The sequence below is a fragment of the Ischnura elegans genome, chromosome 8, assembly GCF_921293095.1.
Source record: "Ischnura elegans chromosome 8, ioIscEleg1.1, whole genome shotgun sequence".
In the NCBI taxonomy this organism is placed as follows: Eukaryota; Metazoa; Arthropoda; class Insecta; order Odonata; family Coenagrionidae; genus Ischnura; species Ischnura elegans.
Genome location: NC_060253.1, coordinates 12,077,397 through 12,095,061, shown reverse-complemented (window position 1 = coordinate 12,095,061; position 17,665 = coordinate 12,077,397). Strand labels below are relative to the sequence as shown.

The 17,665-nt window shown below is 39.8% G+C and overlaps 2 protein-coding genes across 3 annotated transcripts in view; one reads left to right on the top strand and one right to left on the bottom strand.

The window, feature by feature from the left end:
- The window catches only part of LOC124163477 (dynein regulatory complex protein 1), a 114,983-nt gene that overhangs the window by 7,337 nt on the left and 89,981 nt on the right, over positions 1–17,665 (top strand). The window contains exons 2-4 of the mRNA XM_046540411.1: positions 4,108–4,225; positions 5,250–5,454; positions 17,165–17,358. Coding sequence (XP_046396367.1) covers positions 4,108–4,225; positions 5,250–5,454; positions 17,165–17,358 — 517 coding nt within the window. The remainder of the gene's footprint in view (positions 1–4,107; positions 4,226–5,249; positions 5,455–17,164; positions 17,359–17,665) is intronic.
- Positions 1,110–3,865, bottom strand: LOC124163479. Of its 2 annotated transcripts, XM_046540412.1 has the most exons (3): positions 3,686–3,865; positions 3,191–3,349; positions 1,110–3,050 (listed from the first exon to the last, which is right to left on the bottom strand). In XM_046540412.1, the coding sequence occupies exons 2-3, from the start codon at positions 3,331–3,333 to the stop codon at positions 1,229–1,231; spliced, it is 1,965 nt and encodes a 654-aa protein (XP_046396368.1). In that variant the 5' UTR covers positions 3,334–3,349; positions 3,686–3,865; the 3' UTR covers positions 1,110–1,228. The 2 variants fall into 2 exon arrangements, with proteins under 2 accessions (XP_046396368.1, XP_046396369.1); XM_046540413.1 differs by lacking the exon at positions 3,686–3,865 and having other exon boundaries at positions 1,110–3,061; positions 3,191–3,281.

Below are 17,665 nucleotides of genomic sequence, written 5' to 3'. Positions count from 1 at the left end.
ATCCATATGCAAGAAACTATTAAGTATTGTAGTGCTCATGGACTCAGAGAAGGTATTGATATTGTGGAATGGAGTAAGATGTTCAGGAGATAGGAAAGGGTGATGAATGCAAGTAAATATGGAGGCAAAAACAATCAAGCACGAGGAAGGTGTACCATACCTCATATTTCATTTGTAGATGGAAGTTGTTAATCCTTCAGCTGCAGTAGCTAGATCTCAAGTGTTCCACCTGGTGCTTGGTGCTGAATTATTCTAACGAGGCCTGAGCCAACAAAGGGATAGCACAGGCGGTAGAGGACCCTTAATTGTTATCCCCCAACCCCTCAGTCATGGATCCATCGGAACGACCCTTGCCGTCACATATGACACATTGCTGCATCAATTGATCAATTTATATAATAGGCATAATAAATAATTAACAAAATTAGTAAATTTGTAGTGTGAAAAGGTCCTAAGATAGGAAAATCTGAATGTCAATTAAAGTTGGAAAATATCAACAAAACCGGATTACAATTAGCTGGGCAATCAAAACTAACTTTGAAGGTATTTATTTTTTCCAACTTCAATGGGCTTATGGATTTTCCTGTGTGTTCATTAATTTGTCTTATGCACAATGATAAACAAAATTATTTGTGTACCATGAAGACTTAATTTGCCAGCCATTTATAATGATCATTAACACAAGGCTATAATAATGTCTTAATGAAGGAGGCTAAATCAACCAATTTCACACAAGTTGAGCTGTGATTTTAAACCCCTGAAGAAATTCCTTGCAGCATGTCTGGGAGAGGAGGGCATATGGGGACTGAAATATGCCTGTATTTATCCTGTAGGGGAGGGTGGGGCACAGTGAAACAAAAATTATTATTTTGCCTATAAAAACATTGCTTTTGAAAATAAAATAACAATGAAAATATATAAATGGTGCTTGTCATTTTCTTCACTATTCCTACTTTAAAAAATGGAATTATTTAAAAAAGCAATGGATTTACATCAATTTTTGTAGTGATATGTCAATTGTTTCACTGTGCCCCATGTGTGGGGCACAGTGAAACAGGGCCTTTTTTACTTATGGGGCACAGTGAAACACATTTTTTCAGATTTTATAATACCATTTATTTTTACCTTTGGCAATATTTTCACTAGAATGAAACTCACAATGCATGAATACAGTAATGGATTAAAAAACATGAAACAAACTGCACCTTAGTCAGTGATAATTAGAAGCTTAACGAACATCTAAATTGGCAAATGAAATTTTAAATGAAATAAACCTTTTCATTCTTGCAGTTCCTTTGCGATAAGAAGGAGGTGGTAAAACTAATTTAATGTCTTTCATGCTGACAGATGCTATATCTTCAATATGTGGGAAAAAAAATGAATTTGGCACTTTGGAACTTTTTCGTAAATATGTAACTTCAGCGCCATTGTGTTTTCTTGCTTCTTTAATTATTCTACCTACATAGTAGAATTTTTTCTTCGATGAAAACTCAATCAAAACATAATCACCAACTTTTACTGTACCTACTTTATTTCCAAAACCTTCTAAAATATCCTCATTACCTTCCAAGGGGTTTGAAAGTCCTCCCTCTGACGTGGTGTCTGAATTTTGATGGGGCCCCTCACAGTTATCAATGGCAACATTGGCATTAAATAAACTTCTGCATGATTTAGTTGCCTCAGAAGTTTTTTTTCCTATAGCTGTATTTTTCTTTTCCATCATACGGATTTTTTCTGGTGTGTCTGTTATGATCATACTTTTGCCTGGTTCTCTTTTCCTGGTTGAATTTTTCCTTGGAGCGGCTTTAGGATAGCCCTTGAACTGAGCAGGACTTTGAAAAGTTCTTTTATCTTCACCTTGACCATTGTTTAAACTGGAAGTACTTGCAGTTGCTCTTAATTCTTGGCTCAATAAGTCACACTCTTCAGTTTCAGGAGAAGGCTGGTCTGTTACAGAACTACTCAAGAAATCTGCCTCGGTGAAAATGTGCCTATTATATGGATATATTCCAGTTTTTTTGAATCCATTAATAATAGTAGCTGGAGTCATAGCCTTTTGATGGGCAAAATTGACGCATCCTGCAATATGGTAGATGGAAAGAGCTTTACCTGGATTGCTTTTGTTCCAGGAATCAACTGCTGCGGCATAATAGGTCTTAAATGGAGCATAACAGGAAACATCCAAGGGCTGTAATTTGGCACTGCAATGAGGTGGAAGAGTCACAATCATTATGCCATACTCTTTTGCCAAATCTATTACTTGTATACTAATATGGCTTTGGTGATTATCCATTATTAGCAGTGTAGGGTCTTCTTTACTTGTTTTTGTATGTTTGATGAAGTGCTTAATAACTTCAGGAAATATTTCTGCTGTCATCCAACCACTTTTCGATGTCAGTCCAAGAGAGCCAGGAGGGGCATTGATCAACATATGATCACTGAACTTGACCCTTGGGAAAACAAATGCAGGGGGTATGGTGTTTCCGGATGCACTCACAAAACAGCATGTAGTAACTAGAGTTCCCCTTTCACCTGCTGTTACATTATTTACCCCTTTGGATCCCTTTTCTGCAATCACCTTGGCAGACTTATTTACGACTGTTGAGGTACCAGTTTCATCTAGATTCCATATTCTGGAACCATCACCAAAACATTCTGAACGTCTTAAGGCTGCACCAAGATTGTCAAAAAATGTTTTCACTGTGTGTGCATTAAATGATGTGCAACGAGAAAGAGAACAGTTTTCAGGCTGCCGAATGCTTAAATTTGGATTTCGCTTCAAGAACAATCGTAGCCAGTCTAAACCTGCAGCAGAGTCATCATGCCAGTTTTTTGGCACTTGTATAGAGTTCACCACTGCCATTTCATAAGCTAGCTCTCGAGTGTTACGAGTCGACTGACCATAACAGAGTTTTGAGCATGTTATCAAATAGTCAGCCAAGCACTTTTCTTGTTCAGCTGTAAAAATCAATCTGGATTGATATTTTGGTGTCATGCGAACATGTTCACCAGTCCCTTCATCACTAGCCTTTTTTTGCTTACTCACATACCTGAAAAGAATCTTTTCAAAATTATTATTTGGAAAATTTGAATGTCAGTTTACGTTTACTGTTTATTTGAAATTTAAAAAAATTTTCAGAAAACTTTCAATGTTACAAGATGTTCACATGCAAAAAACAAATAAACATACCGACTGAGTGTTACATAATTGACATTACATTCTTTGGCTGCTTTCCTGATTGAATAGTTTTCATGCAGAACAAGATGAACTGCAGCGCGCATTTCACCATCTGTGAAGGATCCAATATGGCTCTTTCTTATTCTATTCCTCATTTTTGGAATCTTTATTCTGAAAATAATGAAATTCCATCAGAATAACAATAATAATTACTATAGTAATCCACACTGCATATTTCAAGTCAAATAGTTCTTCCTAAATGAGACATGGGGCACAGTGAAACATGTTTCACTGTGCCCCATTTATCTTGTTTCAGTGTGCCCCACCAGGCCATCTTGAATAAATAAACTTACTGCATGAAAACAAATGAAGATATAGAAATATGTTTGGTGGTCTCCAAAACTTAAGAAATGGTAACAGTAAATACAATGATAAGTTAAGATTTCCCATGAAAAGGAAAAGTTTGTCAGTGTGAAATAATTCTTTGGAATTATTTACTTTTCTCACCTTAAAATAGGTTTTGATCCATCAACAGGAGACTAGAAGAGCACAAGCCATGAGACTGCAGCAGCTGTTGTGGTGTTAGTTCCTTAATATAACACAGAGAGCACTAATTCATAGAATTGTCAGGAGGAGGGAAATTTGAATTGTTTCACCCTGCCCCATGTTTCACTGTGCCCCACCCTCCCCTACATACATAGTTGGTAATCCCGTTGAATGTCAAGTGCATATTTTGGTTTTGACTAAATGAGCAATTAAAATATCTGATATGAAAAATACTAATTTTTTTAAAGAATAACTCACTTTTTAAAGGCTTTTATATTAGTAGGTAAAAAATACTTCTAATAGGAAGAGTTTTCATCTTCTGCAGTTTTCCCTTATAGCATCAATATCTGCGTGTCTGTACCTACCTTGTTTTCTTATTTCAGTCCTAAAGCTGCTGGTGAAGATGCAGGACATGAGGAAGAAAATGAAGCTTTGGTTACAAGTCAACTGGAGAAGAGTGAGGAAATTCTTTCAAAACTTCTTAAGGAAGGACAAGATTTGGTATACATACCTATGTGATTATTCTTCTTCTCTGTCAATTTCATTTAGCATCTTGATTTGGTATTGATGTTTTTCTTCGCATTCAGAAAAAAATTATTTATTGTTAGAATATCTATATGAAATAAAAAAAGGTCTACATATTTAAAATGTAGTCCTAATTCTTCAGAAGTTATATGCATTTGTGTAGAAAACTGAGACTTTCCTAAGTATTTTAATCAGTTGGAATGTCAAACGTCTTTTGGAACCCTGCAACACATGTTCATTGGAGGAGTGTTACGGAAATCCAAATCTCATGGCTCATAATGAAAAGTAAAGAAAAATTTGTAATTCCACAGAAATATTAAATGTACGACCTAGTTTTGGACATGGTAAGTCATCGCCTGGTACAAATGCACAGAACACAGATTATTCCACATAAGACAGAGAATAATCTCTGTGTTCTGTGCATTTGCACTAGACAATGATGCTCCATGTGGAAACCTAGGTCATACATTTAAAACTTCATGTGAATTACAAAGGTTATTTTACTTTTCATTATGTCAAGTAGATTTCATTAAGTCATGCCTGAAACGACTAATTATACTCGTGGCTCACAATTCTACTTGACGTCACGAGATGTTTGTGGCATATAATTCTTATATTAATGCATCTACTGTAATGGTTTTTATGCGTTACACTAAAAAAGTAGTTTTCTATTGTATAGGTGTTTGCATCTGATACATACACATTATGTTGTATGGAAATTCATAAACATAATGTAAAATTTCAATTTGTGAAAATGTTTAAAGTATTGTATATAAATGCATAACCTTGTATGTATTTCATGTAATCTGAAAGGTTCACCTCAGTCCTTTCTAGCAAAAAAATCCTACCCCTTATAATTCATGTGAATACTTAATCGTTCGTGATAGAAATGGTCTCATCTAGTTGTCCCCTCTCTATACCCTCAACAAGTCTGTTCTACCCTTCTCATAATTTTTTTTCTGCTGATCAGGCTTTTATCTTTTAACTCAATATTTTTCAGGTAACGAACATCCGTGTGGCAAATGACTCAAGAGAAGTTCAGCGACGTAATGAGGATTTGGAAGCCAGGGAGAAAAGAAGGAAAAACTTACTTGATGAGGCAGAAACTAGCATGATACTGCTTAGTGAAATTGCTGAAGGGTGGGATAAAATAGCTCTGAATGATGATGTGATTAACCTTCATGAAGATATTCAAAAGCAGAAAGGTAATTTTGTTGCTCTGACTTAAGTAATTATTAATTATTTTGCCTACCTCTGCAAAAATGTGAAGAGCATCTTGCCATTCAAACGCCCACAACAAACTAAATGTGCAGCACCCAACGTCTAGTGGGAGTGCTGCATGGCAGAGAGAGGACATGTTGGGGCTTGGGTAGGTTCAGTCCTCCATCCACCACACTTTAGAGCTGACCACTTTGCCTCCAAACATGTATCGTATTTGTATGTTATTATTAGGGATGTTTGAGTACTCAAAATTCGGGTTGAGTCAAGTGCAATGGAACCCCGATCTTCCGTTCTCACATTCTTTGTTGTCCCGCATTGATCGTTTGCAGTTTGTGGTCGCAAATAAATTTCCTTACAGATAATGTAATTTTTTCCCATCTATCGTTCCTGATATTTTAGAAGTACAAAGGTTCAGCGAAATAAGAAAGCCGTGCATTCCAGTCAGACAACATTACCCAGACTTCCCCATACACACGTATCAAACCTTTTTATTTATATCGGAAACGTCCAAACAAACAGATAGCATTGCATACATTCCAACGGTTCCCCAAAGTATAATTTTCCTGCATGGATCGTTTGAAGATCACGGTCTCAATGTATAGTTTTCCTGCATCCATCGTTTGATGACAATGAGACAAAATATACACGATGTGTCGTTCAGGGCTAATAATGACAGGTACATTGTTTGAATCTTCCCCAAGAGATGGAACTACCGTACGGAGAAGCTCATTGCCATAGGATAGTAACACACAAAAATTTGCATATTTCCCCAAATCTACTATCCCCCTCCACTCAGCACTCCCCCCTCTGACAGTCCTCTTCTCTTAAAGTAAACAAAAGGCCCCACTAATGCAGGGATCGTATTATGAAGACCATAAATCATTAGCTTCAAAAGACAATATCAAGTTACACAAGAACAAAAGAAACATGTTTCATGCCTCCCCTTTCTCGCCCACTGACCTTCTTTGGCCTACTTGCTTCAAAGTTCCCCATCTCTGGAGGTCAGCTGCTGCATGAGTCGCCTATTAGCCCAAAAGGTGTCTAATAAGGACTTACGGCAATTGGTATTATACTTTTATTAAATGAAATACAGTGGAACCTCGATTTATCGTTTTTCAAGGGGATGGATGAAAAAAAACGATGAATGCGGGAAAACGATCAATGCGGGAAAGTTTGTCCGGGTTGCCTATGTCCCAGGAAACGCTGGATTTTTGCGAATTATGACATTCATTAATGGATTCAAAAAAGATATTAGCTTATTACAGGAATATTATTCCTGTATCGAAACACTAAGGTCATATTGTTGATTCGGATTATATCTCTTTCAAATATCCTGAATGAACACGCCGCCTTGCTAAAAAAATGTTTTACTCCATTCGGAATTTTCACTGCTATAATGCATTTCTGTCCGATGTAAAAATTCTTATCCATCAAATGCCATTTCAAGTACATGTATTTACGAAAGAAATGTGCGTGTTATGCCTCAAACAACTGATTTCGCCGTCGCAGTGATTGGTTTTAGGATGTATCAAGAAGGCCAAAAATAGTTTATTACAGTAAAACCTCTGTACATCTTAGTGGAGGGGACCAAAATTTGTGCAATTTGATGTATGGAGGTTCACTATAGAGAGGTTTCAGTGATAGGCACCAATTTTTCATATCCTTCGGAAATGAAAGGCACTACTGTCTTTTAAACCATTATATGTTTAAATAAACATGATTTGAGAGAAAACGATGTGATATCTCTTAATTCAACAGTCACTTAAAATGATTAGGATAGTTGGACACCTTTTGAACGTAGGTTTTCGCAGCGAGAGGCATCGTCACTAACGGCTTCCGGGTGCAGCTGCGTGTTGCGCTTTGTCGTGCAAGCTTTCGCGACCGTTGCAGGACGCATCATCAGGCGATGAATGAAATTACGGAAATTGGTGGTCAATTAATATACTCGTCCAACCTCCCCCATCCACCGGAGTAGTGGGGGAGGAGGGCGGAGCTGACGTCAGCAGAACTCTCACCCCTGTCCTTGAGTGGCGAGCGGACTCTTCTTATCTAGCGAATAACCTTGTTGGTAACTTATTCGCCGTCTCCTCTTTCGGAAAATCGTTTTCCACGTCTGACTGAGTTTAACGCAGTCCACTCTGTTGAAATTTTGGGGTCATTTTTCAATTTCAATAGCCTCCCGAATTAGTCTTCGATGATAGAATTTTTCTTGGGCTAACACCTGTGTCTCGTCAATTAAAATTCGATGTCCATCTTCCGAGTAAGCATGTTCCGCTATCGCCGACTTGTCCGTGCCACGATAGCGGAACATAGTCGGCGATAGCGGAACATGCTTACTCGGAAGATGGACATCGAATTTTAATTGACGAGACGCAGGTGTTAGCCCAAGAAAAATTCTATCATCGAAGACTAATTCGGGAGGCTATTGAAATTGAAAAATGCCCCCAAAATTTCAACAGAGTGGACGGCGTTAAACTCAGTCAGACGTGGAAAACGATTTTCCGAAAGAGGAGACGGCGAATAAGTTACCAACAAGGTTATTCGCTAGATAAGAAGAGTCCGCTCGCCACTCAAGGACAGGGGTGAGAGTTCTGCTGACGTCAGCTCCGCCCTCCTCCCCCACTACTCCGGTGGATGGGGGAGGTGGGACGAGTATATTAATTGACCACCAATATCCGTAATTTCATTCATCGCCTGATGATGCGTCCTGCAACGGTCGCGAAAGCTTGCACGACAAAGCGCAACACGCAGCTGCACCCGGAAGCCGTTGGACACCTTTTTTCTTATTAACTGAAAGGTATGCTCTCATGTAGAACAAAATGACCATAACTAATGGTTAACGTGAAAATTACAGCAGATTGAAGGTGTATAAGAAATAAAATGAGGGTGAAACATTTATCCCTGAAAATGTCATTCCATGTACGTAATCACAGCTGCATTAATGGTCTCTAGTTGTCTTGGTACGATTTGCGGAGGTAGTTTGGCCGTCTCGGGGGCATCTCCTTGGTATGATAAGTGGAGGTTTTACGAGATAAAGAGGTTCACTAAATAGAGGTTTACCTATAAATTTACATGTAAATCTGAAGGGACCGTAGGGGTGGTTTGAGGTATGGAGGTTTCTGATGTAAAGAGGTTCACTAAATAGAGGTTTTACTGTATTTGAAATGTTCCTTTCTTGCAATTAAATTTTTAATACGATTGAGACAATGTGGCGTTAATCGTCAGCGGCACGCCCACCTAATCCTCAGCTTCATCCCTCTTCTTGCTTTTCACCAGGGATCTCGCTCTACCCCGACCCCTGCCGTCATGTACTAGCGGACATACCGTGGCGTGCTGTAATATTCACGCATTTCTAGCCCGGATTCTTTTCTTTGTCTTCCATTATTTTCAGTCTATTTTTTAAAGTTCTCACTTGTGTCTTCGGAAGGGCCATGGTCCGAAGACGAATACGAATAAAACTAATAAAAATGAAACCGGACTCCATTGAACCCACACGGAAAACACTCGCCGGCTTTAAGTCAACCCACCCTGGAAAGTACGGAACCACTCGTACGAGGTGAAGTTCGGCACTAATGCTATCGCGTACGTCGTAAGCAGAGCTTACTGCAGAGGGTGAAGCATGACCATAAGACTGCGCAAATTTTTTTATTCTATGGAGAAGGCAGCTTACCCACTCATTTGTAACAATAAGTAGCGTAGCTCTAGATGAGCAGATGAATTCAGATTGCTAGTAGGGAGAAACAAAATATCCTGAGAAGACATCGCTTCGTTAGTACCTCAGACAGGTGAGACTTGTAGCATAACTCGTAAATTGTAACCAGACGCCCTGTTTTCGAAAAAAATCTGCATCAACTGCCGTGAAGCTCACTATCAGCTGCGAGGATATCGATATTCGCCAGAAATCACCATCTTATTATTCCAACTATTTCCTTGCTTAAAATGGTTAAATAGCGTTAGAAATACATCGTGTTTGGTATCATCCTTTTTTGAATTACGTGCTCATCACTAATAACTCTATCTAATAAAAGTATAATACCAATTGCCGAAATTCATTTTTACACACCTTTTGGGCTAATCGGTGATTCATGCAGCAGTTGACCTCCAGAGGTGGGGATCTTTGAAGCGAGTCAGCTAAAGAAAAAGTCAGCGGTCGAGAAAGGGGGAAGCGTGAAAGAGGTTTCTTTTGTTCTCGAGTAACTTGATATTTTCTTTCGAAGCTAAGGTCTTCGTAATACGATCCCTGCTCTAGCTGGAACCTTTTTTTTATTTCGGAGAAGAGGAACGCTTCAGACTGGGAGAGGCGAGTGCTGAATGAAGGGGGATACCGGATCTTGGGAAATGCGATAATGTGACTATCCCACGGCACTCAGCTTCTCCCTATCGTATTTCAATCTCCTGGGGAAGATTCAAACTTTGTGTCTCTCGTTATTAGCCATAAACAACACGTTGTAAACACTTCGTCTTATTTTTGTCAAACGATGAATGCGGGAAAATTATACGACGGGACCGCGATCTTCAAACGATCAATGCGGGAAAACGATACTTCGGGGAACGATAGATGCGGGAAAAAATTACATTGTCTTTATGGAACTTAATTTGGGACCAGGAGTGGTGAACGATGAATGCGGGAAAACGATTAATGCGGGAACGATATATCGGGGTTCCACTGTACATATTAGTAATCGGCGCACAATTAAAAAAAGAATGAGACTAAACACAACTTATTTCTAACATTTTAAGCTAGGAAATAAGTGAAAAAATACAATGGAGACTTAGGCCCATATTCTTAGTTGACCCTGTAGGGCCAACCGACGTAGAGTAGTGAGTACCCCCCGCCCTGATCGATCCCTTAAGGGATACATTGGGGGGTTACAGGACAAAATTGATTTTCCCTTACCCTGAATACCCTTAAATACCCTGAAAAGGGTTTTTTCGAGAAAAATATCAGGGATTAATGCTAGTTGACAGAATTTCCCTTGTAAGGTGTTTTGAAGCTCTCAGATTAATGTTATCGGTTTTAATGACCTTACATTTCCATGGACTTACAAAAAATATAACCAAAAGAATATGGACTCAGGTTGGTACTCACCAATTCACTCTCTGAGGTGGTCCTCCCAATTTCTGTTGACTTCTTATGTTGACGATAGCTATGCTGGCTCTGAGGGTGGTCCTCCAAATTTTTGCTGACTTCTGTAGGTGAAGATTGATGTGCTAGCTCTTAGGGCCGTCCTCCTAATTTTACTGACTCCTTTTCGTGAAGATTGCTGTGCTGGCTCCTTGAAGCAAGAGAATGAGTCCGCTCCGCTTCGGTCGGGCTTACACATATATCCACGAAAAAGAGGGATGGGATTGCGTCTTAATCTTTGCGGAAGCCAGGTCACGTTGCAACCACACGTGTTGGGTGATGCAATGTCGGGAGGATAGTGCATCTCTAGGAAATGAATGGTGTAATGCAAAGCAAAGGGTGGAGGTGACCACAGCACGTGTGGCTTTTTGCAGAAAACCTACAGGGTTCTGCAATGCCGGCTGGATATTGCAGATCACGTTTTTGAATGACGTAATGTCGCTCGAAGGGCGGAGGTGACCTCGGCACATGCATCTAATGGGGGAGGGACTGGGGACTTATACAGCGAGACGCCTTTCCCCGCAGTTGCTACGCGGAATTGACCTTGTTGCCGCACTTACATGTGCACTCGACGGATGGGGAATGGTAGGGGGTGGGGTCGGATGACGTCACTGGTCACGTGATGCGCCAGGATCTTTATTTTACTTCTACTCATAGAAAACATATTTTCTTGCCACTATTTGCCACATAATAAACTTAACTACAGAAGTTGAAAGCGAATAACGAACCTTGATGATACAATGTAAGTTCTCACGTCAATTATCATATTTGCTCTGTACTTATTACTATCTTGTACAGACCACTTTTGAAGTAATTCAAAGACACTAAGGTTCTACTTTTGGCTCTATATGAGAGTATTTGTAGCGATAATTAAGGTACTGACATGACCTGGCGGACGACGCCGATTGTTTATTTACCTTGAGCCGTTACCCTAACGATATGCCCAAAAATTATCGGACGTCTTTTCTTAGTTTCATAGTTAGTTCCCATTATGCCACCAGAGTGGAAAATTGGCACTGTGCCATCATCTACGTCATCTCGGAGAACTTGAAGATGGAATCACCCCCCACCACTTATGTACGGTCGACTGAGAAACGCATGTAGGGGCCTTTTGATATGTAGGGACGGATATGTAGGGTCGACTAAGAATACGGTCCTTAGCTTTCTGGCAAAACTTGATATCCTCAAAGCTGAGCTTCTCGGCAGTTGATGGGGAATTTTTTCTAAAAACAGGATATCAGGTTCCAATTGGCAAGTCTCACTCGTCAGAGTTACTGAGGATGGGATATCTTCTCAGGATATTTAGTTTCCCCCCACTAACAATTCAAATTCATCTACTTATCCGGTGCTATGCTACTTAGAAATGAGTGGGTAAGTTTGCCACAGTCATATATGGTCATGTTGCACCCTCTGCAGTTTTCATTGTACGCCATATGCGATAGCATCAGTTCTGAACTTCACTTTGTACGAGTGGTTCCATACTTTTCAGGATGGGTCGACTTCAAACCAGCAAGTGCTTTCTGTGTGGGTTTAATGAAGTCAGGTTTCAATATATTAGTTTATTTTAGAGATGTGCGAATAGTATCCGCGAATACTCGAATACCTCGAATAATAGAAAGTATTCGATATTCGAGATCTCGAATAGTTATGCCAAAGGTACGGTCTCGAATACCTTGAATACTTTGAATTTCGCGTCATACACTGTCGCTCGCACGTCGTTGGTAGTTGACTCGAAAAAATGAAGAGAACTCTAGTTGTTTAGTGCATGCAGCACCGTTTTAGGCAAGCTGACGAACAACATAAAATTCGAGGGTTAAAGCAGTGAAAAGAGTTCGGCGTGGGGAACTGAAATTGATCGGGTGAAAAAAATCCGAAAGTCCCAGGTGTCCCCCATCAGGAGTACCTCAGTGCCGTGGGATAGCAACATTTGCGTATTTCCCACGATCCGCTATCCTCTCCATTCAGCATTCACCCCACCCCATCTGACGATTTCCTCTTCTCCCAAATCAAACAAAAGGTCCCAGCTCGTGCAGGGATCATGTTACGAAGACCTTAGCTTCGAAAAAATATCAAGTTACCTGAAAATAATAAAATCGCGTTTCACCCTTCACTCTTTCTCCCCCACAGACCATTTTCCCGCGTCCATCTTTTGATAAAAATAAGACGAGGTGTTTACCATGTGTCCTTCTTGGCTAATAACGACAAGCACTTATTTTGAATCTTCCCCGAGAGATGAAACTACCATAGGGAGGAACTCAGTGCCGTGGGATAGTGACATTGACGCATTTCCCTCGATCTGCTATCCCCCTCCATTCAGCATTCGCCTCAACCACTCTGACGATTTCCTCTTCTCCGAAATCAAACAATAGATCCCAGCTCGCACAGGGATCATATTACGAAGACCTTAGCTTCGAAAAAAATATCAAGTTACACGAGAACAATAAAAACGTGTCTCACGCCCCCCCCCCCCTATACTCACCCACTGGCCTTTTTCTGCTTACCTGCTTCGAAGTTCCCCATTTCTGGAGGTCAACTGCTGCATGAGTCATCTACTAGCCCAAAAGTTGTCTAACAATGACTTTCGGCTATTGATGTTACACTTTTATTGGTTTGAAATATTAGTAATATGCGCAAGAAGATAGAATAAGAAAGAATAAGACCAAACATGACATATTTCTGACTTTATTTAAGCATTTTACGCAGGAAAATATGCTGGAAAGACGAAGAAATACGACGGAGGCTTAGCATTTTGGTGTTATGCTCAAATAGGGTGCTTCCCTATTATTTTTTTATTGCCTGAATCGAAATATTAATACTCCTGGAGTACTTATTTAACGCTTTTAGATTTTTATAAGACGATATCTATTTTTCACGATTAAATTAAAAGTGAAAATTTTCAAGCGCGCGAAAACGCGACGGGTAAGTATGAATGCCGGGAAAAACTCCGCGTGACTTCATTCTGCCTCTCGCTGCCGCGAGTGAGGTGACCTTGGGGCGAGGCTCTGAGAGCTAATACGACGCAGGAAGCTAGCAGGTAGCCGAATATATAGGGGTGCCGACTTACGAAAAATATTGGGGGGGGATCCTGCCTCGGTAAATTTTATAAGTAGTGAGTTTAAAGTTTTTTAAGCATTTTTGAAGAGTCATATGATCAACATTAGAACCCTGTTCACTCGAATCTCGATATCTTGACACTTCGGGGAAAATCGACAAGCCTGCCACATATTTTCCTCACATCTGTAACGAATTTTTGGGGGGGCTTGGGCCCCCTCAGGCCCCATGGAGTCGGCGCTACTGGCCCATGCTAGCTGGTAGCGCTTAGCTTAAATAAGGATTATTAATACCTTATCAAACGAAGACAACTTTCCGACCTTAGCCAGTTTTAATAAGTGATTATTAAGACATGTTTCCCTGAGCTCTGTGCCTCATTCATGCATTGGTAACCTCAGACGATGTAAAACTCCTATCCTCTCGTGTAGAAACTAGGTTCCTGTGACGTCACGTGGAGTGGCATCGCATGGGCGCCAATCTGACCTTTTTCAAATGAGGATAAAATTGACCATTGCCATAAGTCTAAACCGGTATTTCTTGAACCAAATAATTTGTATATTATGAATACACCAATGGTAGGTAAAGAATCACAATTAATGCCTTTCGTTTTCTTTAATGAAGGAAACTACCCTATTGTTTCCATGAAATTAAAATATTCCATTAATCAGCTAAATTCCTGTTTGAATCCTTTAAAGGCAATCACAATTACTCGCCAAAATCTTGGGTTTCCTGCTGCATAGGCGACCTAGTCAAACATTCTCACATTCATCATTTAGTATTCGAGGTATTCGAAATTCGAGGTATTCAAATATTCGAGCAAAGAATAGATATTCGAATTCGAGAAATCTACTATTCGACCCATCCCTAGTTTATTTATTTTTTCATCTGCGGACAATGGTCCTTCTGAAGAAACAAGTGAGAACCTCAAAAGATGGACTGAAAATAATTGAAGAAGGAGGAAAGATTCTGGGCTAGAAGTGCGTGAATATTGCAAAACGCCTTTTGTTGTCCACTAGTACATGACAGTAGGAGTGGGGGTAGATCAAGCTACCTGGTGAAAACAAGAAGTGGGATGAAGCCAAGGATGGGGTGGGCATGCCTCTGTTGAATAACACAACATTGTTCATGCTTTACACGATTACCTCAATTGTATTAAAAATATGCGTACTGGAAAGGAACATATCACAAAATAGTCTATTTTTGTCCTTGTTGATCGATCTCACAACCAATCACTGTGCAGGCAAAGCTGTTGTTTTAGGCATAGCAGCACACTACTCTCATAAATACTGTATAAGCGCGTGTTAGAGGCGCACCTTTTTTCGCAGAAATTGCAGCCGAAAATGGGGGTGCGCCTCTTACACAAACTTCTTATCTTCCCCCCCTCCCCTTCACCGGTCGCAAGTCCAAGGGGAACTGAGTGGCCTTGGTTTTCAGCGTGAGTCAGTCATCTGAAACCCTGGGTCAAAAACAAGCGCCAGGGAGGGATGTTTCTCCCTTAGTGACGTATTTTTAAAATGTTCCTGTTTGCTTTTCTTGTAAGCATCGTGCCGTCACGTTGGTACCCCAGAGGTGAACATGGAAAAGATTGTACGGGGTTTTTCGCTATGGAGGACGCTCTAAATTTACTGCTACAAGTGGGCATACTGCGGCATTTATACTGCATATAATACTCGCTTATCAAATGTAGAGAAAAGCACAGTTGTGAAGGACAATACCTGGTCAATAGTCAACACCTGTCTTGCCGAGCAATTTCCATTACGTTAAGGACCTGATTTTTCAAAAATCATCTTCAGACGCTACTATGAGGATTTTTGCGACTGAAAATTATATTGGTGTCAAAACCTGCTGTTTAAAAAATTCGAACGAGTTCGAATTATTTAAACAGCAGGTTCGATAAAATTCGAACGAATGTGTTCATTGTTGGACTAAATGGTGGACAGCAGAAATCGGAAATGCTTATAATTGAAGAGCGTCTAAGGAGTGGTCGAGGAGAGGGAGCGCGCTCCTTCCCCTCTGTATTTCAAGCTACGAAGCTATGAGCGGAGGAGCAAGGGAAGAACACGTCCGATCTTGCATGTGACGTCGTTGCCTTCAAAGTGAAGGGGCGAAGGTGAAGCAATGTGATACTCGCAGTTTGTGTTGCCTGAAGTTTCCAGTTCGTCTCGTCTTGTTTGAATGCGCTTATGCTACGCTTGTTTCTCCCAAAATTGTGCTGGTTGGACTATGTTGAATATTAGTAGCCTTGTTTTAACGATAAATCTTTGTGTCAATCAATTAGAGCTTAAAAAACTTAAATGCTGTCAGATATACGTCGCGTTAGGTCTCATTTATTTTTAGAATCTCGTGCATGTCATACAATTGCTGAAAGATATTGAGATATCTTTGAGCTCAGTAGGTGACTCACCTAGAATTTGGCCTCCAGAAACTGGGAGAATTGAACCTGGTAGACCGAAAAAGGTCAGTTGGTGAGAAGGGGTAGGGATGAAACACATTTCCATTGTTCCCGTGTAACTTGATATTTTCCTTTGAGGCAAGAGATTTATAGTCTGTGGGGTCTTGGAATGGAAAAAAAATGGCAGAGGCATTGGCTGATGGAGGGCCAAGTGTGGTTACGTAATATCTATGACGTGGGTATTATCCTACAGTACTGAGATTCCCCCGATTGTTGTTTTATCACTTGGGAAGGTTCATGCTATGTGCCTGTCATGTTTTGCCTTAAAATTTTTCGCAGCTGCAATTCTATTGCAATACTCCTGTGAGAGCTTTTTAACAAAATTGTTCATGAGTAGGACTAGCATTGTAGAGCAACGGCGTGTGCGAAGAGAGGATCGGAACTCTTTTTACTCCCTCTTATGCCGCTATTACCGCCGCAGTTATCAAAATTTCCTCTTTCAATTAGTATTGAAAGGGGAAATTTCGATAACTGTCGAAATTCCAGGCATACGTGTGCAACACCGCACGACAGGATAAAAAAATGCAGCAAAATTTTTTCTTTATAGCTTTGATGCTCAAAATAGGGGTGCGCCTCTTACACACGCTTATACGGTACGTGTACTTGAAATGGCGTTTGATGGTTAATAATGTTTACATCTAGCAGAAATCCACAATAGCAGTGCAAATGCTGAGACAGAGCATTACTAAGTTAGTGGCACTCAAAGAGTTAAGTATAAACTATTGTTGCCACCAATATTTGTTATCTGTATCATTAACTGCTGTAATCAAGCAATAAAGCAGTAGAAAAAATACGGACACAACACATACATTATACATAGCACTGGTTATCGATGGGAGGAGAATACCAAGTGGTAAGTTGGAAAATACTTACTCTGTTCAGTATTAATTTTGTGAGCTTGCATGTAAAATTTGAAAATCTGAAGTCTGTAAATCTGAGAATTTGCTGTTCATATATTTCAGAATTTTTGATGCTGTCTAACCTTCAAATGTTAATTTTATTCGTTTAGCTAGGTTCTAAAGAACTGTTAATGACTGTCATTGGTTTTGTTCTTTTTTTCTGGTAGAAAAATGTGGAAATTTGGTGAAAGAAAAGAATTCACTCATTGAAACACTCAGTGCAGAACTATCTATGGCTGACCTCTGTTACACCAACGATCTCCAGAAGCAAGTAGAAGATATCTCATTATGTGCTTCACGAATTGACATGCAGGTGGAGACTATGAGAAGGGCTTATAAGGCAGAGTTAAGCCTTCTGGAGGTAACTTATATTCTGAATTTTTAATTTTAAGCTGGTGAGATTGTCATGTTTGACAAAATATTCAGCTTCTGAGAAAAAATGTTGTCTGCTACCAATTAGCCTTTGAATTTTTCAGCCCTTCTTGATTTTCAGTTGCATTTTCAGAGCATGGTGTCAAAGTGTTTGAAAGACATATCTATGATTTTAGGCCAAAAGTAATTAACCAGTGTTAGATTTACCTTAAAATTTCTTATTCTGACTTGACCAGAAAGAAATGATTGTGTCTTGAACAAATACTGCCTGGTTGCATAAGGTTGCACGTTTGTAT

Coding starts and splice junctions, on each gene's coding strand:
- LOC124163479 (XM_046540412.1), bottom strand. CDS start 3,333: ATGAGGAATAGAATAAGAAAGAGCCATATTGGATCCTTCACAGATGGT. Junction 3,051..3,190: donor AATTATGTAACACTCAGTCG/GTATGTTTATTT, acceptor GATTCTTTTCAG/GTATGTGAGTAAGCAAAAAA.